The sequence below is a fragment of the Sesamum indicum genome, linkage group LG9 (assembly GCF_000512975.1).
Source record: "Sesamum indicum cultivar Zhongzhi No. 13 linkage group LG9, S_indicum_v1.0, whole genome shotgun sequence".
Lineage (NCBI taxonomy): Eukaryota > Viridiplantae > Streptophyta > Magnoliopsida > Lamiales > Pedaliaceae > Sesamum > Sesamum indicum.
In genome coordinates, this window is record NC_026153.1 from 2,330,513 (window position 1) to 2,356,876 (window position 26,364).

The following is a 26,364-nucleotide window of genomic DNA, read 5'->3' on the forward strand; positions in this document are numbered from 1 at the left end:
TGATTATCGATATCAAATATCCGAAACTAACCAATAATTACTATTAAATCAAATCTACGCTCATTCATTGATGAAATTTGAACACATACTATCATGATCGCAAGATATTAATTTCACCAACTAAACTATGCTTGAACGATGCTCTAAAATGGTTGTTTTTATACTAATTCCAAAAATATAGAACTTGTGTCTTGTGGTGGCTAATATTTGTGGAGGGGCTCCATACATTATGGTGGATATGTTCGTACGGGAAAAAACTCGTATTTCTTATGCAATTATAATATTTTAAAAAATATTTAAATTGATCAGTACGTGTTAATTATTTTTTAAATTTAGCTCTTACATCTAAACATTGTTCCGCTCGAACTCAAACTATAAATTTTTTAGTTGTGAGCCGTATTGACAAGTCCGACAATCCCTCATTTTCGGTATAGATTTCAAATCTTTATAATCAAGTACAATCAAGACAAGTGATCCCATTAACTAAAGTACTATTTTATCTTGGATCATTGTACATACATAAACGTAGACAATTAGTGATACCATATTTTTGTATGTATTTTTGAATTATTTATGGATATCGCAGAATTAGTGATACATAAAAAATTTATTTTCAACATATAGACACTTGGCTTAAGGGATTTAATGTGTTATAAAAAGGTGCTTTCTAAGAATGTAAATAAATACACAACACTGCAACTTGTCTTTTAATCTTAATAAACTGGTCAACTTGATCGTCGTGGTGCCTTCTGTATATAATAAATAATTTTTTATATTTTAAATTATATTATAAATAAAAAATATATATGTAAAACAAACACACCACAATTCAACCAAAAAAGAAAGCAAAAATTTGAAAATAACAACACAATCAAGTTATATATATTATCGACACAACAAAAAATTAATGTAGTGACTTCACAAAAAGCAGTTTGTGAGTGAAAAATATATATATATATATATATATATTTTATAATAGTACATATATATAGATATTATTTTTCGTGAACAATTGTCTGTAAAACCAAATTAGGACTTCATCCTGGAATATGGTTTTGGGGTTTATTACAGACCAAAGAAAGAACATATATTAATGATGTTTTCGAATTACGTAAACGACAATGTGGCTCGGTGGGAACAAGATTGGGGGCACATACTTTTGCCCGTACACATATATATGTGTGTTTGTGTGTGTTCATACAAAAAGTAGTTGAGCTAAGAGACAATATCCAGACATGGGGATTGTCAATTGTTGATTCCAAGGGAATTTCACTATCCAGCTACCTGCAATTTCACTCTCTCTATGTTTTCTAAGGATAATGTCGTAAGAGTGGTCCTTTTCCCTCCATTTTTTGAATTAAAAGAAACAGCCTTGCAAGTCTTAAGAAACAAATGAAAAGATCAGATAAAATATTTTCTGACAAAGTCAAAATTATTGTTGTCGATATTTTTTGGCAGCAATAATAATTTTTAGAGATATATTTATACCTCTTGATCTATAATTTATTTACACAAGTCATTCCTGTCTTTTGAGTAATTACAAAAATCATCCCTAACAGCCAAAAAATAAGATAGTTTATATAATGATGTTGATGTTCTGAGAGTGTATAGAGGGTGTGTATACAGTTATTTTTAATTTTTATTTTTATTGTAATGTTGATATTCAGAATAAACTTAATAATTATGTCTATTGTAGAGTAATTATCGCATTGTTATCAATGACAGATGTATGTATATTAATAATAAAGAAATACGAAATCATACTCCCCATATCGTTGTGTACGTGTGCTCGAACGATCAACAAATGTATAAACACTAAAGTTTACACCACCCACTTACAATTATGACAACTTGTGTAGGCATTTTCATTATCATTAAATTTATGAGAATATAATCTAATAATAAAATAAAACTAATACTTTATTTATCGTAGCTTGAATCTTGTCATTGACATTCTTTTCCCCAAGTAGTGGATCATCTTCAATTCCTAGTTGATCATCTTTTTCTTTAAAGAGAATAAAAATGATTCCCCAACTCTCATAAAACTCGATTCATAATCAATTTGTCACAGAAATAAAGTATTATTATTGGACCATTCAGTCGTCCCTTCTAACTAATCATAGTTGAAGCTTGTAATGGACGGCTCCCACGCATGTCTCGGGATCCTAAATTACATAATACATTGATTTTTATAATAAAAGGAAATAATTACATCTAAACCCCAAACAACTACGCCTATTTACGCGTACACCAACTAGAAATTTAATACCATTTACACAAACCATCCTATTTTTCGAAAAATTACACATACATCCTCAGAAATATGAACATTGTTATACAAACTATTGCTATGTATAATTTTTATAATTCTGCAAAAGCATGAGTGGTTTGTATAAATATCAGGGATTTTAAATGTAATTATTTCTAATACAAAGTCATTGAATCTCTCTTCTTCTATACTGAAGCTGATCATCAGTCGGCCATAAACCACATACAAATCCACATAGTTTACTACCATATAATTCACAGGTGCAGCTAATACAATATGGCTATATTGTATGAACATCCACTGATTAAAAAATATATCAACAGACAATAAAAGGATAGCGCAAAGGTTAAGAGAGGAGACAACATTTAACCTGTGCATGCCACAACAGGAAATCCTTCGGCAACAATTTATATTCTGTCACTTTGTTTCAATAATGTCAATACATAAGACGATGTTTGTCACTCTCCATGAACCTTGGCTCGGAATTAACTATGAACATATATAATAGAATAAAGAAAAACATCCATACGGATATAATATATTCCAAGTATTCTGTAAGAACATAAGTTCTGTGGGCGTATAAAGCAGTATCTCAAGCTATCGTTTTCAGTCTTATTATCCGTATTAAGATCACCTGCTGTTATTATAATCGGCCTGTTTTTCAAACTTTTTGCATGCAAACATAATAGTACTCGGTATATGAACAAATTTGATCTTAAGGTTGATATTTGAGGTAACAGGAAAATTGTACGAAAACAAGTTCAACAGCCAATCCATCGGGCTAATATTATTACGAACCAGGAAAGCAGAAGACATGAGAAGACGACTAATTCATTTGCTATTTTTCCCAATCGATATGTATAATATTACAAAAGAACTAACATATAAATCCCACTGCAGGAAACAAAAGCAAGAAAAATAGCAGATTGCAGTGTGACAAGCAAGCACAAAGTTCAAAATAATGTTGAGGCAGGGAGAACCAAACAGCACGTAAGGACCATCGTTCCATCATATCATACACATCAAAAACGTCAATTTCTTGGTCATTTCTTAAACCTTACAGAAGTTTCCGGTCTCCATAGATTTAATATTTTATGGATATGTCAGCATCAGCACTTGCACCTTATAATGCAGAGGTGCACTATTCTGCAAAGTTACACACTTTAGCCAATCCCACCCTCATTAGATACTCTCCATGGGGGAAAGCCCTATTCCAAATATTCAATACATCCAATACCCTCCCGGAATCAGATTCCACCCATCTGATGAGGAATTAATCACTTATTACCTGCAAAGGAAAGTGAAGTCTCTTCCTTTACCAGCAGATATGATTACTGATATAGAGCTATATAGTTACAACCCTTGGGATCTACCTAGTGTGTTCACTCTCTATCTTTTCTCGACTGACATCATTTTTCTTATAGGATTTGCTAAGTCTAATTCTTCTATCCATTGTCTCCAAAATACAGGGAACTCTTTGTCTGGAGGAAAGGAGTGGTACTTCTTTACCCCGAGGGATAGGAAGTACCCAAATGGAGGGAGGCCTAATCGGACAGCTGCATCAGGTTACTGGAAAGCTACTGGAATCGATAAGCCAATTCTCAGCTCGACTGGATCAAGAAGAATCGGGGTCAAGAGAGATCTTGTTTTCTACAAAGGTAAGCCACCGAAGGGTCTCAAGATGGATTGGGCCATGACCGAGTACAGACTTCCTGATGCTACTCGTACTTTAAGTTCCAAAGGGTCCATGAGAGTAAGTGTTTTCTGTTCTCTGTCATAATCAACTAATTAATAGTTCCTCATTTCTCAAATAACAAAAGCAGAGATAAGTAATCAGAGAATTATTAGGCAGCTCAAGGCATACATGAAATTGTAGAGTCATACTCTTTTCAGAAGAAAGGAAGGTCAGAAATTCTTCACAAGGTAAAGATTCAGTCAGTTAAGTCTCATATAAAAGGATAGCTATACAAAAATGAACAACTAAGAGACACAGATAATCATATAAATCCACTTACTCAACATTGTAGTCCCATTTGTCGTCCACTATTCAATTTCCGAACTCTTAGTCAACCTAATGTCTGAACAATACATGAAACTTATAGTTGCCAAATAATCTAAGTTATAACATTTCTTATAATCTAGACCAGAAGAATGAGTAACAAAAGTTTTGGAATTCCGTTCAGTTGGATGACTGGGTACTATGTCGGCTTAAGCAAAAAGGCAACACGTCAAAGAATGCACACGAGGATGACCAGAATTCTGATGAATTTCTTGAGTATCTACCCAAGATTGAGGAGCTCCCTTCAGTATACACAGAAAACAGCGCAGATATGCTCGAAAATAATATGATATCAAGTGAATATCACCTAATAGATTCATCCCTTGTTGGACATGATCCTGGGGTTGCAACTATCCCCAGAACAACCTTTCAAAGCCATGGAAGCGGAAACAGCAGCACGACAATATGTGAGCCCATATCTGGAAAATGGAATACTCAGACAACATTTTCTCTGTTCCAGAGTTTCTCTGGTTCAGTACCAGGTAAACTTATGGAGGAGAATAGATGCACAAATATCCAGCAGCCTACAAACATGATAATCAATGAGCAAACACCCGTGGCCTCTCGATCAGGGCAAGTGGTAGCTACAACGGGTACAAACTCGTATCATCAACATGTGTCTGAAGGTAACAGGTTCGGGCCTAATTATTCACCGCACGCCTATATCAACTTACAAGAACTTGATATGCCAGCTCTATCAGAAAACTTTCTACAACAACCAACTTTCCCAAGGAGCAATCCATTTTAATTAGCTTGAACAGTACGATGATACCTCTGCCACATTCGAGATTCAATAAGACCCTGCAGCATACTATAGGGTGCCTCAAATGCAAAATTGATTACGTAATCATGTGTATATGTGCTCTAAGGTCTAAACTTGTATGTAACAATTCGTATGCTTATGTGTGTAATATGTTAATAACATGAAATCTTATGGATCTTGCTGACATCAAACTGAAGGTCCAGCGTTCAAGATTTTGTTGTTTATCTTCTTTTGTTTCCTCTTTCCCCAGAAATACTGCATCGAGTTCCATAAGATACTGAAGCAAAATAAGACAAAGGCCTCCAACTGAAAAAGCTCAGTCAGGCAACTTTATTACCAATCTTCAATTTGCGCTATTTAGAGGAGTGCAGGAAATAAAGACAACTGAACGATGCCACTAATTTAAAGTTCATTGACACAAAAAAAAATTGGCCTTTCCATAATCAGTTTTCTTAGAAGCAGCATCAGATTCTTTCTTTAGATGTAGGAGAAACCAAACGAAATTGACTCCATCAACCAGAAACCAGAAAAGCGAACTGATACAGGAACATGGAAATGAAGGATGTGGTGTTAGCTATGTTCGTGCTTTCCTGTTTTTGAGAAACATGAAGTGGAATCAGCTTGGATTGGCTCTAACAAACAATTCTAAAAATGAGTATAATTGGAATCACAACACTGGTTGGATAGTAGAATAGGTTTACTATGGCTTAGCTGATGCTGGGTCATCCGCAGTTACACATGGGCATAAAACAATCATCCAATGACCTAGCTTGGGTTATAGCCTGATGACCACTTCTTAAGTAACCATAAAATCTTGGGTCCTTTGCTTTGGCAGGTGAAGGACTACAAAGCAAGAAATGCTGAGGCTAATTTATTACACGGTGTCCTGCATATGGGGGAACTTGAGAAATCTCCCAAATGATTTACTGTTAAAGATAGAAATAGATTGAAAAGGCTTAACTATATCAGAGACAATAAACCAGATGAAGGAAATGAATTAATAGAGAATTTTTCATTGAGGATAAGAAAGCAATTGTACTATTTCATCCACCAACAGTAAAAGTCCAAGCTCAATTGAGCCAGTTTTGACAAAGGTGCCTGCTAAATTTGGGATAAACCAAAGGATAAAGATTGACACACTAAACATACATGTGAAGGAGCAAACCCGAGATCACGAAATCCAGCTAACACGTCGAATCTTTGGAAGCACTCAGGTAAGCACACTGCATGAGTGAAGTAACATTCAGTTAGTACAAGAATTTGAGCAAGAACTTCACAGCAGATAGAGTAATTACTTAAAAAGTGGGGATTCTGTATATTATTTCCAATATAGTAACACATTAAAAAGTAAAGTTTAAACAGATCAGCACACAGTAAGCACAAAGAATATTTGGTAGTATCTTGGAAGAACCCCTTCGAAGCTGACCAGCAGAGCTCCTCTCCCAACCCCCGGCCACAGGACACATAGAAGAAGAGGATGAGGTCTAGCATATGGCATAACTTCTAACTTCATGTTGCGATCTTTTATCTACCCAATTGAAGGATTACATTTTAATTAAAAAAACAAAAATGTCATCTTAATAGCATAGTGATGTAGGACCAAGGCTCAAGACCATTCGCAAAACCATGAACTATAGCCCATCTGAATTAGTATGTACATGACGTTTGGCAGGCATCTGGAATCATGACTTTCAATCAAAGGCCAGACTACTTACTTGTATAAGTAGAATGCAATTCCGAGAAGAATACACATCAGAGTGATATCAATGCAGAAGTTCCGACTGGACCTCACCTGCAACGCATTGATGTAAGACAGGAGGAGAACGTGTATGAGAAAAAAAGAAAACCTTTTCAATTAGGAAACAGTATATGTATAATTACCCTGTTAACTGTTTCCTTCAGTCTAACATTAGTATTTCTCAGGTCACTTGCATTTTTATCCACCTGTAAGATAACAAAAATATTTAGGTTAAATAAATTCTTCTTTCTCAACAAGAATATTACTGGCCTCAGGGGGCAAATGCTAAGACCTTCTCCTCAATTTCATCCATTAAGGGCACCTGCCTATCCAGTTCCTGGAAATAGGAAAGAGAAGAAGGCGAAACAAATTAGTCTCTTTTTCTATGGTAGCATCAAATGTGGAAAAGAAAATACAAGAAGCAAACCTCATTCATATCCTTTGCCAAATTCTTTAATACATCTAGACCCTCGGATATTATGTCCAAACCTTGATCCTGCATGAGATGGAATTTAATTATATAAGGCAATTGGATAATGCTTACAGATATATTCTGAAGACAAAGTGGAAAAATGCAAACCTGCTTCATTTTCCGCATCTCAAACTCTTGCCTAAATTGACTTGATTCTTCGCTTTGTTGAAAGAACTCATCATCAAAGTTACCATCTGATATAGATATATAATGTCATAAAAAAAAATTGTATAATCAACTGATCACGAGCTCCATGTACAAGAAAGATCAGCATCAATAATTACCAGAGTCGAGCTTTATGTTTTTATGAGATGATGAAACTTCCCAGCCCTTGGGTCCCGCTGTTGTGCTATCTGGTATGGCTTGAATTCTCTCTGGAAGTGCAAGAACCAGCTCAACACGAGCTTCCAGTTCTTCTTTGGTAAGCCCTTTCACCTGTTGGCAGTGTATTAATAGTCAAACATATCAATATCAGAAAGTATCCTCAGCTGCAACATAATCAGTCCATTTACTGAAGGAGCCCCGTTTGGTCAAAAGCACCTGTTCAAGCTTGTTCATTGGTTATCAGATTGATTGTTTTTGTTAAAATTATTATGCTTTCTCTATGGCCTATGCCATTTCAATAGAAGAAGGAGGTTTCATTTGTAAAAAGGTGGATAAAGTAGAGTTGCAGCATTACAAATGGGGAGTTCTGTATGGATATCCAAGAAACCAAATGAAGCATTTGATACTGTTGCTGCAGTAGCTTCAAGAATGTTCAAGATAAAACGCTTGCAGTTTATCTCTTGCTCCTTGTTTCTCTGTACTAGGTAAACTCTTGTCAGCTAATTTAATGTACAATGTTTCTTCCACGCCTTTTCTTGTTTTCCTCAAGGAACTAGGAAGGAACCAAGATTCTTAACAAACATAGTTTGGTGATCCCTAGAAACCTCAGGGGCTTCCTACACCTTAAGAATGTGATAAATATTTGATGGTGTCCACAATTTCTCAAAATTTTGACGAGAAGGGAAAACAGAAAATTTTGGACAAGCAGAACAGGAGGTTCACATTTTTTAAATCTTTTCTGCCGGGCTCATAAAAGAGAAGCATATACACATCAATCGCACAGATTACTTTATCTTCCAAAAAATATTAATAGGCCAAAGAAAATTTTGATTATATTTTGTCTTTATTTGAAACAATTCACTTTCATTTTTTACATTTGATTATTGCTATACTTGATAATAATAGATAACTCATTACTTAGTAATAAATTATATTAAAAGTAAATTTCAAATTGCATTGCAATCTCAGAGAAATCAAATTTGAAATTTTATAATCTAAACTCTTGAATCTAAATTTAAGTTTTTGCAGTCAAATGGTATCTTTAACGACAAATAAATATTTGTGTCCTATATTTTATTGTATTAGAACAAGATTGCTACTTTTAATCTCTTTTTGAATGGAATTGACTATTAATATAAAAAATATCAAAATAATAAAAATATAATCTTCAAAACCAAATAATTAAAATGAAAGTCAAACGATTTAAATAAAGACATAATATATTGATAGAAAACTATGCAAATTCGATATTACATAATATTTATTTTAATATCTAAGGATAAAATGACTATTACATGAAACATAATAAAAAATATTAAATGGGTACCAAAATGATATTATTAATGGTAAAACTCGAGTACATTCATTTGCAATTACTCAAATTCCAAAGTTTCATTAATGGCAAAACTCATGTACAATTTTAAATGTTACCCAATCTATATATCCTAACGTGTGATTTGCCTTTTGGTCTTTCTCCATATGTCATGAGTCATGACGTACTACCTCAATTGTCCATTCCATTTTAAACAGATTGAATACAAACAATGATCCATAAAAGTTTATCATCTCTCTATACTCAAAACATCGTAAAAAACATTTGCAAAAATTTCAACAACATGATCTTCTTTTTGGAGGGGTGAGGGAAAGGGAAAAAAAAAGAATAGAGAAATTGACCTTTTTCTGAGCAAGTTTCTGCAACTTAGGCAACTCTTCCATGAGCCTAGCCTTCGTCCGCCGCACCTCCGCATTCATCGCCACCGCAGCAGCCCTATTTGTCTCAACCGCCGCCACCTCCGACTTCTGCAGACGAACATTTTCAAAATTCGAAAAGCAATCACATAAAATAACCACCAACCAAAATAAAGATAAAACAAAATCAACAATTACAAGTGGAAATTAATGAACGGAAAAATTAGAAAAACACAGACCCGGAGAGTGGCTTCAACTTGGGATTCAAAGGCGGCATAGAGGCGGGCAAAGGCATCATCGGAGGAGGCGTTTTCGGAGCGCAGCTTCTCGACGTCGTATTTGTCATACTTCTTGCAAATGGAATCAACCCTGAACAGAATGTCGATCACGCTCATTTTTCTTCTGATCTTTGTCCTTTTCTTTTCTCTTTGGGGAGAAGGAAAAAGGGCTTTGATTTCTTGGAATGAGAAGAAAATGAGAATGAGAAAAATGGTGAAATTCTTCTCTTCCTTGCATTTTTCCTTTATTTTGCTTGACGCAGGAGAGGGCGGAGGGTTCACCGTTAATGCCGGTTACGACTGGCGCTACAAAATACGCGCGAATGATATTCTCGACACAAACATGAAAATTAACAATAAAAGGATTAAATTTCACTAACACCCCTGTAATTTGGTCTAATTACACACGAAAGCCCTCAATCTTTCATAAAATTATAAATGCAACTTTGGATTTTGTAATTTTAATTACAAATACACCATTATAAGTGAAATTTTACACAAATATTTTTTAAAGTACATTACACTAACAACTCCGTAAATTGTATATTTATAGTTTTAAAAATGACAGAAAATATTTATATAATTAACTAATGTAATTTAATTTAAATAAAATTAATTAATCATCCACCTATATCCATAGTTGCATTAGGGTTCGGTTCATCTACTCTCAAATTCAACTTAATTTCAATTTCAAGCCCTAATATTGTGTTCGAACTCAATTTCATTTGAAATCAGGACAAAGAAGTTAAATTAGATCAATATTTCTTCTGATCAAATGTAAGTATACAAATACTTTTTATATGGTAGAATTATAGATATCCTTCTTATATTAAATTTAATTACACAAATACATTTTGATATTAAATTCAATTACACAAATACTTCTTGATATTTAAATTTAATTACATAAATACTTTTGGAGTCTTATCCCAAGGTGTATTCGTAAAATTTTGCTTTTCAATAGCAAATGTATTTATATATACCATAAAAAGTCATGTATTTATTAAACATTTAAAGTAATATTCTTACACAAAATTAGTTCGATCACATCAAATTAACCATATAACAAATGTTTATGTTTTATGATTATGAGCATGTACTAAATATATGATAAGTATTTATTATCCTTAACTTAATTTTTCACAATATCCGCATGTGCTTCTCCCATCTCTGCACTCCTAAATTCCCTCATTATTTCCTCTTTAAGTTTCAAATACTTTCTATTATACCTTATTCCAAATCAAACAAATAGGAATATTAAATAAAAAGTGTCTCATTATTTTAATTATACATTTTTGTCCAAATGGAAACTTTCACATGGAACAAATTCCGCATTCAAATCCAAAATAAATAAATAAATAAGCCCGACAATGATCATAATCAACAGCTAGGACATAATGATCTATTCGGGGACAGGACGAGAGGTAATCTCCTCTGATTGAGTAGAAAAAACTGGAGAAATGGACTAAAATAGTGAACCCGACAGTGAAATATCCTGCAACTATACAGCGGACGTATGAAAATTATATGATTTGAATACAGAGTCACAAAGAGAAGAGAAACAAACTGCGGTTTTAATCTCTTTTCCTACAAATGTTGTGTTCCATCATGAAGTTTATTGTTGTTGGGAGGAAATGCAGCCTGGTACTCCTGTAGTATGAGATTTCATGAGGATCAGTTCTCGAATGATTCTCCAGCCATGTAATGTTTGCGCACCATTTTCTTGTACTCTGCAATTCAAGAAGATAAGAATCGTTGATGTGCAAATTGTCAAATCAAACCGACTGCCCTCGCTTGTTGGAACTACTCATGGTTGAATAACAAAATTGAGAGAGAGATGAAAAGAGGGAAATTTAACAGACCTTCCTGGTTTTTCCAAAGTGAAGCAGCAAAGCTGTTGAGAGGGCTCTCGGTATTTGGTTCTGAATGTGAAAATGAGAGCGTAAGAGCAAGAAAGAACGTAGCTGAACCAGATACGACAAAAAAACTGAAAGATAGAAACATCACTCTGACCTCCTAATAGACTCTGGATTGACAAAAGTATTGTTCTGCAATCATATGCTGAAGACCATTTATCCTGCAAAGAGACATAAAAACACGCATTATCTACAGCCAACAATGCAGATTAAGGCATGACCTTTACGTTCTGCAGTGGGGATTATCCATGTGTATGGTGTTTTCACATCTAATCCATCGAAGAACTTCCAAAAGATAGTAGACGAATACGAATAGCAAGAGGTATATAGTATCATACTCAGAGTCTCATATGTACATAAATACAAAAAGCAAGAGGCATATAGTAACGTAAGTACACGAATACGAAAAGCGAGAGGAAAAAGAATAAGACAATAGATAGAAAAAAGAAAATTCCAGATTTACTTTAAGTACCTGAAGGATGTCCAAACAAATATTCCCATACTGGTCGACATTTGGGTGGAAGCACATTGTCTCAAACTTAACTTGAGGAGGCTTAAAAGGATAATCGAGTGGAAATCGCAGGGATAGCTTGTAAGATAGACCCTCATACATGGTTCCTCTGCCACCTTCAATAGTGCCAATCCAAGTAAATATGCTCTCCCCTTCAGGAAAGGCAGATACTCCCAGGTCGCCTCCAGTCATCTACACAAATGCATAACAATTGCCAATTAGACAGCTTTGGTTTGAACAATATATACATTACTCGAGCAACTGGAGGTCTTCCTCACATTATAGATTATTAAACATTCTTCATAAAACAAATTAACCGTAGTTTCCACATAATTATTTAGCTGTTAATGGAAAATATCCTCAAGTCTGGCATTGTCCATGTATCCAAATTTAAAGCAGTTTCCTTGTAATTTTATGGTTTCAAAGTAACTTCAATCAACTTTACATGAAATTTACTTTCATTTGAAGCTTGAATGGTCTAATCAAGTAGTTCTACGGTATAATTACAAGAATTTTGTAATATCTTCTTCTCAATTTGATTACATTCATTGGTTACTTTGAGCTACTTTACATGATAAAGTTCAGCATCACACAGCTCTGTTTCTTGAGGTTTATATGTGGTTACAGTTTCTTGGAAAGAATGATAGTCGGCAGGCAGAAACGGTATGTATTCTCAAAACTTGTTCTCAAGGAAACAGAGTACACATATACAATTTGTCAGAGACGAATCACATAGTAACATATATTACTGAATAGCGGAAAATACTGAAAGAAAGAATCCAAGGCAACAAGAAAACGATGACTAGTGGCTTTCTCAGCCTTTCTTTCAGCAGATAGTAGGAAAAATCTATTTGTGGCTGTCGTCCATTACAACTTCATCATATGATGATAAAAAAGCACAGATGGTTCAAATTAACCTCTATGAGATTAAATTCTTCGTTGAGCAAGACAAGATAAAAAGATAAACAACACTGGCATTTTTTGGAGTTCCATGGAAAGCACAAAACAAACTAAGACACTATTATCACATAATCAGCCTTAATATCTAGCTTAAAAGTTGTAACAATGAAACATTAAATTCTATTTTCGTCTCTGTCCATCCAATTTCTAAAATCATTTTCCTTGAAGCATTTAGAATGAACCAAATCTAGGAAATAAGTCACTCCAATTGCAACACTGGCACATCATAATTCTTTCATTCCCTTCATCTAACTGACAAACACATTTCTTCTTCCAATAACCCAATTAAAACCAAAACCCACTGTAATAAAATCATCAACCACTAAAACTATAAAAGAAGTAAAATCACAGTCCTCATCTGATTAAAGGCAAACATACCATGAGAGCCATGAGCTCCTTCTGCAACCTGCACAAACACATCGAAATCAAAACCACGACAAGAATAAAAGCACCAATCTTGATTCATTTTCTTGAGAATTATTCAATCAAACAAACCCATTAAAGAAAAAAAAAACAAAAAAGAATCAAGAACTCCACCTTTGGGTAACAGAATTGGTATCAACAGGATTAGGAGAAGATTTGACTTGCTTCGACGATGGGGTGGGCGGAGACTGCTGCTCTTGACGATGACGTGATTGAACATCATCCTCACCTCGAACCTCCATCAAATAATCCTTCGATTTACTCCAACTATTTTTTATACAATCAACAGTAAAGCAAACAGGGATCGGTGGGTCGGATTGTGGAGTCCGGCTTGTGGGCTCTTTGCATATATATCTTGGCCCTGCAATTATTAACAGACAAGTGAAGAAAGGTGAGAGAGAAAAGGGAAATTGAGGGGAAGTGAAGAGTATTTGATGGATTTGGCATATTTCAGAAAAAGTCTTAGAGCGTATGAAATTGTTGCACGAGTGCTATAAGAGAATGGGTCACATCGCAATTCGCATCAGGATGTGGGGAAAGGTGGGGGCTGGGGCTGGGGCTGTTGTGCGGTGCGTCCTCTTTCTCTCATCTTTCCTATTGGCTAAATTTTAATTTACCCCATGTATTTTGTTAAATTAACAAAAAGAAACTCTTTATTCTTTTGAAAATAGGTAAAAAGATTTTTTTTATTTAAAACTTCAGCAAAAAAAATTCATTCCATTACAAATTGATGAAAAGTGGTGCCAACGTGTGGGCGGGACTGCTGGTTATTGATTTCAGTCGTTTTGATCAATATTTTAGTTTATTTTAAACTAAAATACCTCTTATATATAAGAGACGAAGTCATTTTTTATATGCATTTTTTTAATTATTTTTAATTTATTTTGAGTATTTTTTTATTTTCATCTCTCTAAAAAAATTTTAAAAAAATCTTTTAATTATATTTATTTAAAAATACGAAAATATTATATAAAATTTTTAATATTTAATAATTTAAATTAAAAATTAAATTACAATCACAATATAAAATTTAAATATCTTAACAAATATAGATATTAATAAAATATAAAAAGTATACATTACCAACTAATTTAAATCTTATATAACTAAAAATTATTTTTATATTATTTATATATAACTAAAAATTATATATAAGGACATACAGATCAAACGATGTAAAAGTTTAACGCCGTTACACTTCAAAATAAAAAAAGACCATGTGCTGAATTAAAAAACACTGGGGGGAGTTTACCTATTTTTAAAATAAGTGAATTTTTTTATTGAGTTTTTAAAACACATAATTTTTTTTTTTTTGCACTTTTCCATTTCCTTATTTTTATTTTAATTTCTGGGTTAAGTTTGATTATTATTTACACTCAAGACTCTTTTACTTCGAGTGATATTAGGTTAGTATAAATTAATAATAAATTAAATATGAGATAAAAATAAAATTATCAAAATATATATCTTGTTTATTAGTATCGATAAATTTGAGATTGAACTAATTTTATGTTTACTTGTAGTACTTATTTAAAATAAAATAAATAATAAATTATCAATTTTTAAAATTACCCTTTCATTAAAACTCAGAACCAACAAGAAAAATTAGAGGCAATATGAACAAGCAAAAAATAATCACTTGAACCCATGTAAGATTGTGATTACAAACTCATCTCAACAAGTGGGTTTTGCATTCACGATTTACTCATTAGTAGTAGCGGGTCTTAGCCATTAAATACAGGCCAAATAAAGTAAAAATAAACAACTCATTAAACAGGATTGGATAGATATCAAGCCTAATCCTGAGACTAAATGGGGCCTCAAAAATATGATTGGGGAAATGCATTGAATAGGCTGAGAAGGATGATTTTGTCCTTTAAAGTGATGAAAATCACATAACACTTTAAGGGTCAACGTCTTTTTGAACGGGTCTCGATCAGTCCGACCCAATGACTCAATTTATCATTTGTTTATCTATAATCTGGCTATTTATCGGACACATGGTATGTACGGTCTTTGGTACATAAATCTTTATAAATATATTAATGGTCTATTTATACAGGAATATATTTAATACCATTCAATGCCATTCTACAATCCCTATAACTTTAAATTCAAAAATAATTTCAATTTCAAGGATTTTAGTTGAGGTGGCCCTCAACTAAGCTATCGCTTTGTATGTAAGCCAACCTTATGATCTAGATTGTAATGCCCATCAAGACTCATATCTTTATAAATTGAGTAGCATATCAATTTAATTTTTTTTATTATTAAAAAAAATTTAGATAAATACAAAAAAAAAGCTCCATAGAATAAATAAAAATATCCAAACCTGACCATTAATGGAATGTGTAATGATGGATAAATTATTTGTCACTCAACTTGATATTAAGTATTAAATTTTATATTGAGTTGTCGAATTTTTAAATATTGCATTTAGTCCCATTACTTATATATTAATCAAATTGGATTCATTTTTTAAACTAAGTTTTTATATTATTTTTATGTACATACGTGTGTATATATATATATATGTATCGTAACCTAATCAGTAGCGTTTTTACTACCGCGACATTAGCAACATCGGCAATGTTAAGACACCAAAATAGTTCGAGAACTCCAACAACTGAAATTTATTTAAGACAAAAAAAAAAGGGACATAGAGCTACGGAAACTACACGTGGCAACTACAGAGTTGAGAGTTCTGGAGGATCCAAGGCCCGCGACCCGACCAGGGAAATTAGGACCCGGATTTGACGCGGTAGAACTTGCCGATGACGTGGAGGACGGCGACGAAGCCGATGAAGCAGAGGCTCATGATGAGGACGACGGTGGGGCTGATCTTCAGGCCCGGCGAGTCGTCCGTGTAGAAGCGAAGCATATTGCTGCCGGGCCCGCCGCCAGCAAGGCCGGACGAGCTGACGGAGGAAGAGGCGCTACCCAGCCTCCGTCGACGCATCCCGGCGGAGGCGGCGGCGGAGCCACGGGGGGCGACGAGGCCGGGGCGTGAGGTGGAGGCGGAGGAAGCCTGGGACTGGGAGGAGCCTCGCGCCATGGTAGAGTTGGAGGTGTTACCTGTGAGCAGACTACTACGGCACTCTCTATATGAGCGAGTCAAGTTAATTTTGAGTGAGAATTCTAGTAACTTGTACTGATGTCTAGCCCAACATTAAAATCGTCTATTATTTATTAGGGTTCAATTTTATCTGTCAATACAAGAATTGTGTCCATGTGTAATTTCTGTATAAGTATTTGTGTAATTTATTTATAAGTACTCATGGAATTCATCTATGATTTTAAAGGCTGTTTTGTGACGGTGATTACAGTCGAATCTACTTTTTATATATATATATATTAATTATTATGGCACGCTGTTTGATGAGGGTGTATTTTATGTTATTTTCAATCTATATTTTGCCATTTTTTTATTGCTAAAATATTTCTAATCAAATGGTATATTGCAACATTAATCTATTAAGGATTAATGGGATGAAAAAGAAAAAAATGAGTCAAAAACAAAAATGGACAGAATAGAAAAAAAAAGTTAGGCGTGGGCACTTAACTAACAGAATCGTGGCCGGAAAAGGAAGACTCAAAGACTCGAATTTGACAAGAAATTGAAATTGATTGGAATATCCTTTTTATGAAGAGAGATCACTTTTGCTGAATAAATGTCTTTAAGACTATAATATTAATTCTTTTAGTGTTTTTAGTCTTGTTAGGAAATTACCTTTTTTAGTACTAGTACAATTAGATAATTAGTAGTATATAAAAAAGTGATGTAATTCCATAGAGACATCTTTTGATCTCTCATTAGCATGTTAGGCTAGTTCTTTTAATTTCAGTTAAAGACTTGGTGAATGCTTAATTACAATTAGTTGTGAGATCTAATTTATACTTTCTATTTTCGTTCATATTGGTATTTGTGTCGTTTTTTGTGCTTTTATTACAAATAGTCTGATTTGTGAATGATAGATATCTTTATTCATTGTTAAGAATATTTGCCTAACCAATTGAATTTGCAAATTCGTAATTGTGTGTTTAGTACAACGATTAGTGGTAATACAACATAATTGATCATGAACAAGTATTCAATTTTATTGTGGGGAATGCACAATCCAACTTAAATAAATCATCGTAGGAATTTATTGGTTAGAATTAAGTCTTTCTACTTCTTAATGCTGTAGGTAAATTAAATTTTAAGGACGTTCCCAAGATTGTTTATTGATTTAGGGATTTAGTCAACGAACATTCCTTGACTATCAAGAAATGTGAGGTTGTTAGGTCGTACCAATGACTATAACCAATTTATCTATCATATTGTCATCCTTACATCTATGGTCAACCGTGAAATTAAACATAATCATGTTTTTAACTGAAATTTTTGTCTCATATTTACTCCTCTTTGAATAACTTTTTTCATCTCTTTAATTTTAGGTCTAGATTTTTAATCAAAACCCCCCCTTAAACTTCCACCTCTACTTTTTAAAAAGAATTAGTTTGAAATCAATATTTGTGGATTCAACTTTACTTATAGCTTTCATAAGTTTTTAGTCGAGAAATATTTTTGGTGGATCCGATACCCATCATTGTCATTGTGTGGATATAATAAATAATTTTTTACATTTCAAAATGTATTATGAATAAGAGTAAAATATATAAATTAATATATTATATTAATAAAAAAAGAAAAAATAATTTATCAATTAATGTAAATTTTAAAAATTTGAAATAATTAGTTATTTTATCATAAAGGACAATTTTTACTTCATAAAAAAATAGTGTAGCAGTATCATTAAATACTTTTATGAGTGTGGAGGGGTTATTTTTTAAAAAAAATTAATATAGATAAAAAAAGTTATACTAAAACAAAGTAAGGAGATCTTGTGGTTAGGATATTGTTGTAAATTAATAAAGTTTAGTAGTTGTGGTTATGGTGGGGAGGAATATGATTAAAGTTACTTGTGAGGATCAACATGATTAGAGATGCCAAGGGTGGTGTTGACCGTTGATTAATGAAGCACAAAAATTTGGATGTATTTGGTGGTTGTCCCAAAAAGTCGTGGTAGCTTGTCATTGTCAATTTTCAGGCATCAAATCAATGTCCAAGAATCCGTGTGGACTGCTACTTTGTAATAATACAAATGGGCCTTTTCTGCCCTGTAATTCCGTTTCATTAAAATTAGCCCCTATTTATTTTCTTTCTTTTCCATTTTCCTTTAGGCATATTAATGTTCTCAAGAAACATGAACAAGGCCTTCTCCGTAATCCATTTTCCCCAGCTTTACCCATCATTTGGGCCAAGAAAACAAGTATGACTTTTGTGGCAATCCTAAACCTTATTAGCCCCAACATTACTCTTATCAAACGAAAAGTCCTCGTTGTGTATATTGATCTCATGCTGCTCATCATGTGGCACCTGTACTGACAACGGCGGCCTCACCCGAGCGGAGGAGCCGGGCAGCTCATGTTGGAGCTCCAGTACCTCATGCTCTACCTCGGCGCGGTGGTGATGACTAGACGGCGACGAACCATTGCCTTGGTGGGAGCGAGTGGTGGAGGGCGAGCCCTCTATGTCCCAACGATCCACGTTGGAGTTTGATTTCCATGAGGACGTTTGGAAGCTATCCATTTCGCTCCGGTGATGGCGGAGGAGGTGGACAGGCGAGAAGCCGTGGGACGGTGTGGGCGGGCGGGTCGACGTGGGCGTGGTAGGGGCGGAGTGCTTGGTTTGCTTGATGTGTTTCTTGGCCGTGTGGTGCCAGTTCCTTAAGGCAGCGGCCACTCGTTCGTTGAATATGGTTGGTTTCATAGTTGACCCCATCTGCGTCATGTTATTATTAGGCATAGCAGAGTTAAAAGTCTATATATGATCCATGCCCTCTAGCCTCCAAGTAAAAGGAGAAACTGAAATGCCCTCATTTTAGGGGAAATTTTAAGTCAAATCTTAAACAATATTAATAATTCTCATTATAAATAAAATATAATAATAATAATAATATTTAATTTTAATATACAGATTATTACTGTTGATAGATAGTAACAAGAATTTTGACAAAAATTATCTGTGTACAAAACTATTGACATAGAAATTGTATAGTATTAATTAGCTTAGTAACAATCATCAATAAATATGATATGACACTATTATTATATCATCACTAATTTATTACTGTGCGGATATCATTTTTGAAAATCAAATTATAACAAATTTAAAAAAATTGTTAATTTCTAACATATATTATTGATGATGATTTTGATATATTCACTTAATATTTTGCTATGAATATTAATTTTTCCTATAGGGACATGCAACTCTGGATGTGTTTAGTACAACACTAGAAAAAAAATGAATATTGACTACAATTTTAATAGTTATGAACTAAAAACTGTAGTAAATTATTTTTATTGACCGCAATTAAATAAAATCGAGGCAAAAATATAGATTTACCACACAAAAAAAGTTATTTGACATGGTTAAGACATGGTAAAAATATATGACATGACTTTTAGCCATGACAAATGTTTTACCTACCCTCACAGATACTACGGTCAACAACCATTGTATGACGTGGTTAATGATGATTGTTATGATTACTTTACTATTAACCATGATAATTAGCAAATCAGTTATGTGTGTAAATATGATTATAATATAGAAAAATAAAAGAAATTGTATAATCGTAAAGATTGATGCACAAATTAATTTTTAAATATAATATAAATCGTAAATCATCTATAAATAATTACAATTTTTGTAAAGAAGAAACAAGCAAAGATAATTTTATAAAATATAAGTGCTTGCAAATGTGGATATATATATATATTAGTTTGAGGGAGTAAAATTTATAGTTAATTTTCCAATTTTTATTAATTCTTCAGAAGAAAAAGATATTTAAATCAAAACATATATTATCAATAAAAATAGTTAATTATTATAAATCCCTGTCACTTAATTAACTAATAGTAGAGATATGTATTACCTGAGTGACGAGGGCATAAAGTGGGAGAGTGACGTAGCTGCAAAGTATCTGTATGAGAATCCTGCTCATTACCCAAAAAAAGAAAACATGATTAATTACCCATTAATTACGTGTGAAAATATGGTTTATAGATAATAATTAACTAATTAAGCAAGCAAGCAATAATATAAAACTTATAAACATTACACCTCACCCCATAGTGATTCTGATAACGATATCCTCCACATGTTCATGAAAACACGATTTCAACCCGAATTCATACTATCACACACAAAGAAAAGCGTATTACGAGCTAGCTAATTATACCTAATTAAATCTACAAGAAAATAAAAAATAATATATAGGTACATATTGTGTAACTAATACGCATGCAGCTTACCCAAGTCCATGCAAACAAAGCCAGCTGAAACGCATTCTGCCATATCAAATATTTATAATTAATCAACAACTAATATTAAAATAAAAAAAAATTAAACGAATTTCACGTATAGCAATAAATAATTAAGCCCATTTTCCAAATTTGTAGTTGTATAAATAAATGAAATGTACGAAAAAAATAATTAATGGAGAGAGCAGAAGAAACTAATATATACCTGAAAGAGTACAAAATTGATGAGGTAGAGAATGAGCCGAGGGCGATTGAACCAGAAAAGGTCGTCTCCAGGCTGAACCACGGGCACGCCCTTCACCACCTCGCCCCGCTCTTGAATTCTCACTCCCATTCTCGTTATTATCACTTGCAACTTCGTCCCTACCACTAATATTATCTGCAATAATTATTATTATTGGCTATAATTTTATTAGTTATGGACTAAAAACTGCGGTAAAAATTTTATACTGACCACGATTAAATAAAATCGATGCAAAAACATAGATTTTCCACAATAAAAAAGTTATTTGCCATGACTAAGAGCCGTGTTAAAAATATTTGATGTAGCTTTTAACCATGCCAAATGCTTTAGCCACTCCTGTAGTTATCACGGACAATAACCGTTGCATGACTGTGGTCAATGATTATTTACTATAGCTATTTTATTTTTAATTATGACAGTTAGCCATAACAAAATATTGTATGTTTTGTAGTGAATGTAGAGATAGTGAACATTATGAAAGTCGAACTTTAATTAATATGGATGTACAGATAGAAATTGGAGTACTTACAATCAATGGGATGAAGGGAAGCCAAAGATATGAATACCAACCTGTCAACAAAAAAATATACAACGATTTATATATGATTTTAGAAAAAATTAAGTTCATTGACCTAGAATTAATTCTAGATGTGTGCATGTAGTAGATATATTGAAGTATGCTATATATATTTGATTCCTTAATCCAATCAAATAATTATTGATGTATATATATATAGTTCGTATATTAATTAATAATTATTTATAGGAGATATTAACTTTTAATTTTCCATGACACTGCAATATATATATATATATATATTATTACTGATAAACTCGAGTAAATGTATATATATAATTATGTGGTAAGAATTATCTAAATATTTTCATTAATTAAGTATATTTATTGAAATTGAATATCACTCACCATGAGTATTGAAGAGTAGGAACAGCACAGCAAAAAGCCATATTGGTGGGCTGAAATTAGCAATCAACAACAAATATTGGCTAATTAATTAGCTGCTACGAATTTATTATTAGAAATTAATCAAACATAGATAACATGATGAAAATTAAATAAAAAGCACATGAATTAAAAACCTAATTCCAACGACCACTTTGAAGTCCTCTTCGAGTGACCGATTGATATACTTTTGAAAGTCGAATTTGGCGTGGCTTTGGGGTGCCAAATGTGCCTAATTTGTCATCACAATATTGCAAACTTATCAAATAAAATATATAGATCATGATAGATGCTCGAATAAAATTTACTTATGATTAAATTAAAGTGAATGTAAAAAAATTAAATAATTTGAATCATATAATGTTAGATTAAATTTATATTGTACTTATATGATATTATATAGTTTTAATCATATTTATTTATACAATTTTATATTTCTAAATTCAGTAATTATGACCGTTAATTAATATGTATATTATAATTTCGATTTGAATAGTCGAAAGATGTCGATAGAGGCTTTACCACTATGAATCCATGACGCAGAGTTAGATAATCGATTTTTGGAACAGATCTTACGAATTGTCTGAAAAAACAAACCTGCAAGAAAAAAAAAAATAAAAGAAATTCAACAAGTATGCATAATTAATTTTAAAATACAATATCCAAAGACTAGTTAGATGGGAACTTTAATATTTCAAAAGTGAAATAAAATAATTAAATTGTGGGCTTTATTAGTTATGATAGGACCAAACTCAACTTGGAGTTATAATACAAGTGTTTCTAGTGGAAAATGTCAACACCCTTTATCTTGAGAAAAGGTCAAAACCAATGTGAAAGGGCATTTTGGGTATAATGAGGAATGATTGTAGGCCATTCGGGTCCTTGTCCTAAGAGGGGGCATAGAATGACTGCTGCCTTGTCTTTGTCCATATAACAATTTCAACATTTTATTTAATAATTTAATTCCTATATATATATAGGGTCAGCCATTAATAAAAATAACAATTATTGAATTCCCCGTACATCACACTAAATATAATTAAATTGCTATAATCAGGAATTTCTCGATTTATTCTCACAAAATTTATCTTTCAATAGATTTATTAGACCTAAAAGACTTGAAATAAATCCAGACTCAGATCATATGGTTCATTAATTTGCTATTGAAAACTACTTTTTCATTGTTTTTTTAAAATTAAAAACCATTTTAATAACTCGACCTTCTCACATACATACATTTATTTTTATCATATTTTCAGAAGAGCAAGAAAATGCATGCTACAAAATCTAATGTAATAATATGTTTCTTTCGCAAATCCTTAATATATATATATATATGTGTGTGTGTGTGATGAGGCTCCTAATTTTTTCCAAATTTATAATTGAATTTAAATTTGCTAAATGTGAAGATGGGAATAATATTGTATCGTCGGAAAATAATCCAATTAAATACAACATATATATGATTGACATAACGCGGAGGAAAACAGTGAAACTTGAGACAACATTCACATGCAAAAGAATATGTTTTTTTTTCTATATAAGTATTCATGCAATAAATAAGTCATAAGTGTACCCAACGCGTTATTTCATGCATGTAAAATTAAGGTAATTTGAATTGATTAATTAACACTTACAATCCACAGTAAAACGGGAGTTTTGCTCCAAAAGCTCAAGTGCCTCCTCCCGAACGATGTTTCTCTTGCAAACCTAAATCTCTCCGGATCTGCAGTCAATATCCACAGTAAATATGCTTTGTATGTTTATAAATTAGATGACCAGTTAATTAATAACATAGTAAGTATTATTACATTTGTCATGTAATTTATTGTCACTTTATTTAGATTATTTTGTACAATATGCATCTATCACATGGGATTTGTACGTAATTCACAATTATATATATAATTAATTTGGATTGAATTAAATTAGATTTAGATTTTCTAAAATGAGCTATATATAAATAGAAGTACGTAGGAATTAATGAGATTAATGGGGAGTGCCCACTCCCACTCTTTCATGTGAGAGTTTATTATAGGTAGAAATTTAGGTTTAATTAGATATGTGCACATACCGTGTGAGAATTGGTACTCAGCTGTTCTTGTTTCTATTTCCCATGCCTTCCAGCTGCTCATCTAATAAATTAAAAATAAAAAATAAAAAAAGAATAAAAGAAAAAGAACACCAAGGTGTGTGTGTTTGTGTGTGTAGATGATGATGATGATGAGAATACCTTAGCTCTTCCCAAAGCCATGGTGAGAATACAATAGAGGACATGAAAAATAGCCAAAACAAATATGAATATATGCAGCTGATGTATCCCGTCTGCTGACACAAACGCCACTTTACCCTGCAGTGCACGTTTCAATTTCACTTTTTTAATTATTATTATTTTTAAATAATTTCAATGTTTTTTTTTTTTTTTTTTAAAAAAACCCCCGGCCGCCAGCATCCGCCGAAAGTTGCCGTCGTCGGCGCTGAGGAGTTTCCGGCGGGTGTCGTCGCCAATATTCTTGGAGGACTCCGGATACTTGGAATATTGCTCTTGCTTCTTGCTGCATGGGTGCCACGTGGCTCCGGCCTTCTTGGATATGCATATGTCTGAAATTGGACCTTGCCCTACTGTCAGCAGCAACGATATGAATCCTAGCAGCATCAACTCTGATCCCCACATGAACACATAACTTTACATTAAAATATATTAATTACACTTATATGAATTATACTTAAATTACAAAAATGATCATCATCACTTCTTTTATGAATTTTCAACCTGATTTCACCTTCTCCAGTGCTTCATACAGAGCCCTTTTGTGTTTCGACTTCAACCACTGCAGATATTTCAAATATATTTTACCTAAATTAATATATATGATATTACTAATCAAAACCATTAAATATAAATTAATTTTGCTTACAAATTCTGCGCGCATATATATATATATATATGTGTGTGTGTGTGTGTGTGAATTTATATGCATGTTTACCTTTCCAATTAAATGGATGACATGCTCGATGACAATGGAAACCGCAACCAGTACAAAACACACGACGGCGACAGCCCACGTCGGCGTATCCTCCAGTGACCTTCCCCTCCAGTCCAGCCATAATTCTTTATCCTCCACCGCCGCCGCCGCTGCCTCTGTGCTCTAACTCCCACTGTCCTCTCTTGCACCGTAAAATAGAGAGTATTTCGAGCTGGAAATTAGTTGAAACAGAAAAAACTGAAGAGAACAGCCAATGAGAACGAGTTAAGGTTTTAAATGTTAGAAATGGTATATATAGAGAGAGGGGAGAAGTTTGGAAAAGAAAAAGAGGAGGAGGGCAAAAAGGGGAATTTCTATGAAGACTCTTGACTTCAGAAACGCGTGAAAATTATTATTGGAACTTCTTGACTTGGTCAAAACTTTAAAAAACCTTTTTATTGGGCTACTTTTTTATTTTTTTCTTTTTCTCTTTTGTAGTTTTATTTTTAAAATAAATAAATAAATTACTTTATGATTAGTTTGTTTCACCCAAATTTGATCCGGACAAAAATTATCATTTACTTTAAGAAAGTTTGAGCGGTATATAAATTTCAAAATCTTATATCCCCAATAAAATACTTTTTTGTAGAACAAAATTATAAAATTCAAACAAAATTAAAGTAAATAATAGTTTCAGGTTCCACGCCACGGCAATTGTTTACAGTAGATCACTCCCCTGAGTCAAGCCTGGGTCAATTGATCACTTGATGGTGGAATGGTTCACAATCGTTGATTTTGTGGATTCAAGAAGTGGTCTATTGAACTGCATGCATACGTAATAATATTTGTTTGATTGGATTGGAGTACCGTATTATCATTCATCACTATATAAGATATTTAATTACAATAACACTGATGGAAACTTTTACATAGTCGCATTTCCATTTTGACATTTAAAATTAGGTATGAATTAATACTCTTGGCAATTTGTTATAGATAGGATAATAGTTGCACCAGTAGTGTTAGTACTTAATAATCATAGTCGTGTTTTCAGATGAGTACCCGTATATAGGTCTTTTTTTTTTCTCGTTTTAAATTTTTAATATTTTCTCAGTTAAAATAGGTACGAAAATCAGCACGCATTTTTTTTTTTTTCCCGGTAATTGGCGACCAAATTTATAAATTAATGCGTCACAACAAAGAAAACTTGGGGGACTAAGATTACGAGAACATATTGGTGAAACTCATTAAGCATTTCAAGAATTCGTGTATTTTTCCGACGTTTGACTTTAACTTAGCTGTTGGGGCATCATCAACTCTAACAACCGTCTAGAGATCTCTAAATCAGCAGATTACATTGAGTCCTACTCTTTGACCATAACTGTATATACATAGCACAAAAACGTTGGCCATGTTCTTA

General features: G+C 32.9%; 5 protein-coding genes across 6 annotated transcripts; 1 reads left to right on the forward strand and 4 right to left on the reverse strand.

Moving 5' to 3' along the window:
* On the forward strand, window positions 3,423-5,325 carry LOC105170825 (NAC domain-containing protein 18-like). 2 transcript variants are annotated; one of them, XM_020696631.1, is made up of 4 exons: window positions 3,423-3,645; window positions 3,739-4,022; window positions 4,118-4,192; window positions 4,453-5,325. In XM_020696631.1, the coding sequence occupies exons 1-4, from the start codon at window positions 3,465-3,467 to the stop codon at window positions 5,074-5,076; spliced, it is 1,164 nt and encodes a 387-aa protein (XP_020552290.1). In that variant the 5' UTR covers window positions 3,423-3,464; the 3' UTR covers window positions 5,077-5,325. The 2 variants fall into 2 exon arrangements, with proteins under 2 accessions (XP_020552290.1, XP_020552291.1); XM_020696632.1 differs by lacking the exon at window positions 4,118-4,192 and having other exon boundaries at window positions 4,453-5,319.
* LOC105170312 (syntaxin-71) lies at window positions 6,076-9,809 on the reverse strand. Its single transcript, XM_011091018.2, has 9 exons — window positions 9,554-9,809; window positions 9,300-9,425; window positions 7,586-7,736; window positions 7,410-7,495; window positions 7,257-7,325; window positions 7,122-7,166; window positions 6,973-7,035; window positions 6,807-6,883; window positions 6,076-6,314 (listed from the first exon to the last, which is right to left on the reverse strand). Exons 1-9 carry the CDS (start codon window positions 9,707-9,709, stop codon window positions 6,302-6,304), a joined length of 786 nt encoding a protein of 261 aa, XP_011089320.1. The 5' UTR covers window positions 9,710-9,809; the 3' UTR covers window positions 6,076-6,301.
* On the reverse strand, window positions 10,913-13,869 carry LOC105170313 (probable ubiquitin-conjugating enzyme E2 C). The gene is made up of 6 exons (XM_011091019.2): window positions 13,517-13,869; window positions 13,358-13,385; window positions 11,981-12,211; window positions 11,606-11,669; window positions 11,455-11,514; window positions 10,913-11,322 (listed from the first exon to the last, which is right to left on the reverse strand). The coding sequence occupies exons 1-6, from the start codon at window positions 13,642-13,644 to the stop codon at window positions 11,267-11,269; spliced, it is 567 nt and encodes a 188-aa protein (XP_011089321.1). The 5' UTR covers window positions 13,645-13,869; the 3' UTR covers window positions 10,913-11,266.
* Window positions 16,011-16,700, reverse strand: LOC105170314 (protein transport protein Sec61 subunit beta). Its single transcript, XM_011091020.2, has one exon. The coding sequence runs from the start codon at window positions 16,455-16,457 to the stop codon at window positions 16,143-16,145; it is 315 nt and encodes a 104-aa protein (XP_011089322.1). The 5' UTR covers window positions 16,458-16,700; the 3' UTR covers window positions 16,011-16,142.
* Window positions 18,574-25,214, reverse strand: LOC105170315 (MLO-like protein 6). The gene is given in 14 exon segments (XM_020696531.1): window positions 18,574-19,226; window positions 20,386-20,446; window positions 20,579-20,646; window positions 20,765-20,800; window positions 20,979-21,152; window positions 21,547-21,587; window positions 21,943-21,992; window positions 22,116-22,210; window positions 22,501-22,575; window positions 23,616-23,704; window positions 24,053-24,113; window positions 24,212-24,639; window positions 24,752-24,809; window positions 24,966-25,214. Coding segments are annotated over 12 exon segments (1,665 nt in total). The 5' UTR covers window positions 24,635-24,639; window positions 24,752-24,809; window positions 24,966-25,214; the 3' UTR covers window positions 18,574-18,734.

Excerpts from the sequence above, each read along its gene's own strand:
- LOC105170825 (XM_020696631.1), top strand. The coding sequence starts at position 3,465 with ATGGGGGAAAGCCCTATTCCAAATATTCAATACATCCAATACCCTCCC. Across the intron at positions 4,023-4,117 it reads GTTCCAAAGGGTCCATGAGA|GCAGCTCAAGGCATACATGA; the intron begins GTAAGTGTTTTC and ends GAGAATTATTAG. Across the intron at positions 4,193-4,452 it reads GGTCAGAAATTCTTCACAAG|TTGGATGACTGGGTACTATG; the intron begins GTAAAGATTCAG and ends AATTCCGTTCAG.
- LOC105170312 (XM_011091018.2), bottom strand. The coding sequence starts at position 9,709 with ATGAGCGTGATCGACATTCTGTTCAGGGTTGATTCCATTTGCAAGAAG. Across the intron at positions 7,167-7,256 it reads TGGCAAAGGATATGAATGAG|GAACTGGATAGGCAGGTGCC; the intron begins GTTTGCTTCTTG and ends TCCTATTTCCAG. Across the intron at positions 7,036-7,121 it reads TGGATGAAATTGAGGAGAAG|GTGGATAAAAATGCAAGTGA; the intron begins GTCTTAGCATTT and ends GTTATCTTACAG.
- LOC105170313 (XM_011091019.2), bottom strand. The coding sequence starts at position 13,644 with ATGGAGGTTCGAGGTGAGGATGATGTTCAATCACGTCATCGTCAAGAG. Across the intron at positions 12,212-13,357 it reads AGGAGCTCATGGCTCTCATG|ATGACTGGAGGCGACCTGGG; the intron begins GTATGTTTGCCT and ends GCATTTGTGTAG. Across the intron at positions 11,515-11,605 it reads AATCCAGAGTCTATTAGGAG|AACCAAATACCGAGAGCCCT; the intron begins GTCAGAGTGATG and ends TTTCACATTCAG.
- LOC105170314 (XM_011091020.2), bottom strand. The coding sequence starts at position 16,457 with ATGGCGCGAGGCTCCTCCCAGTCCCAGGCTTCCTCCGCCTCCACCTCA.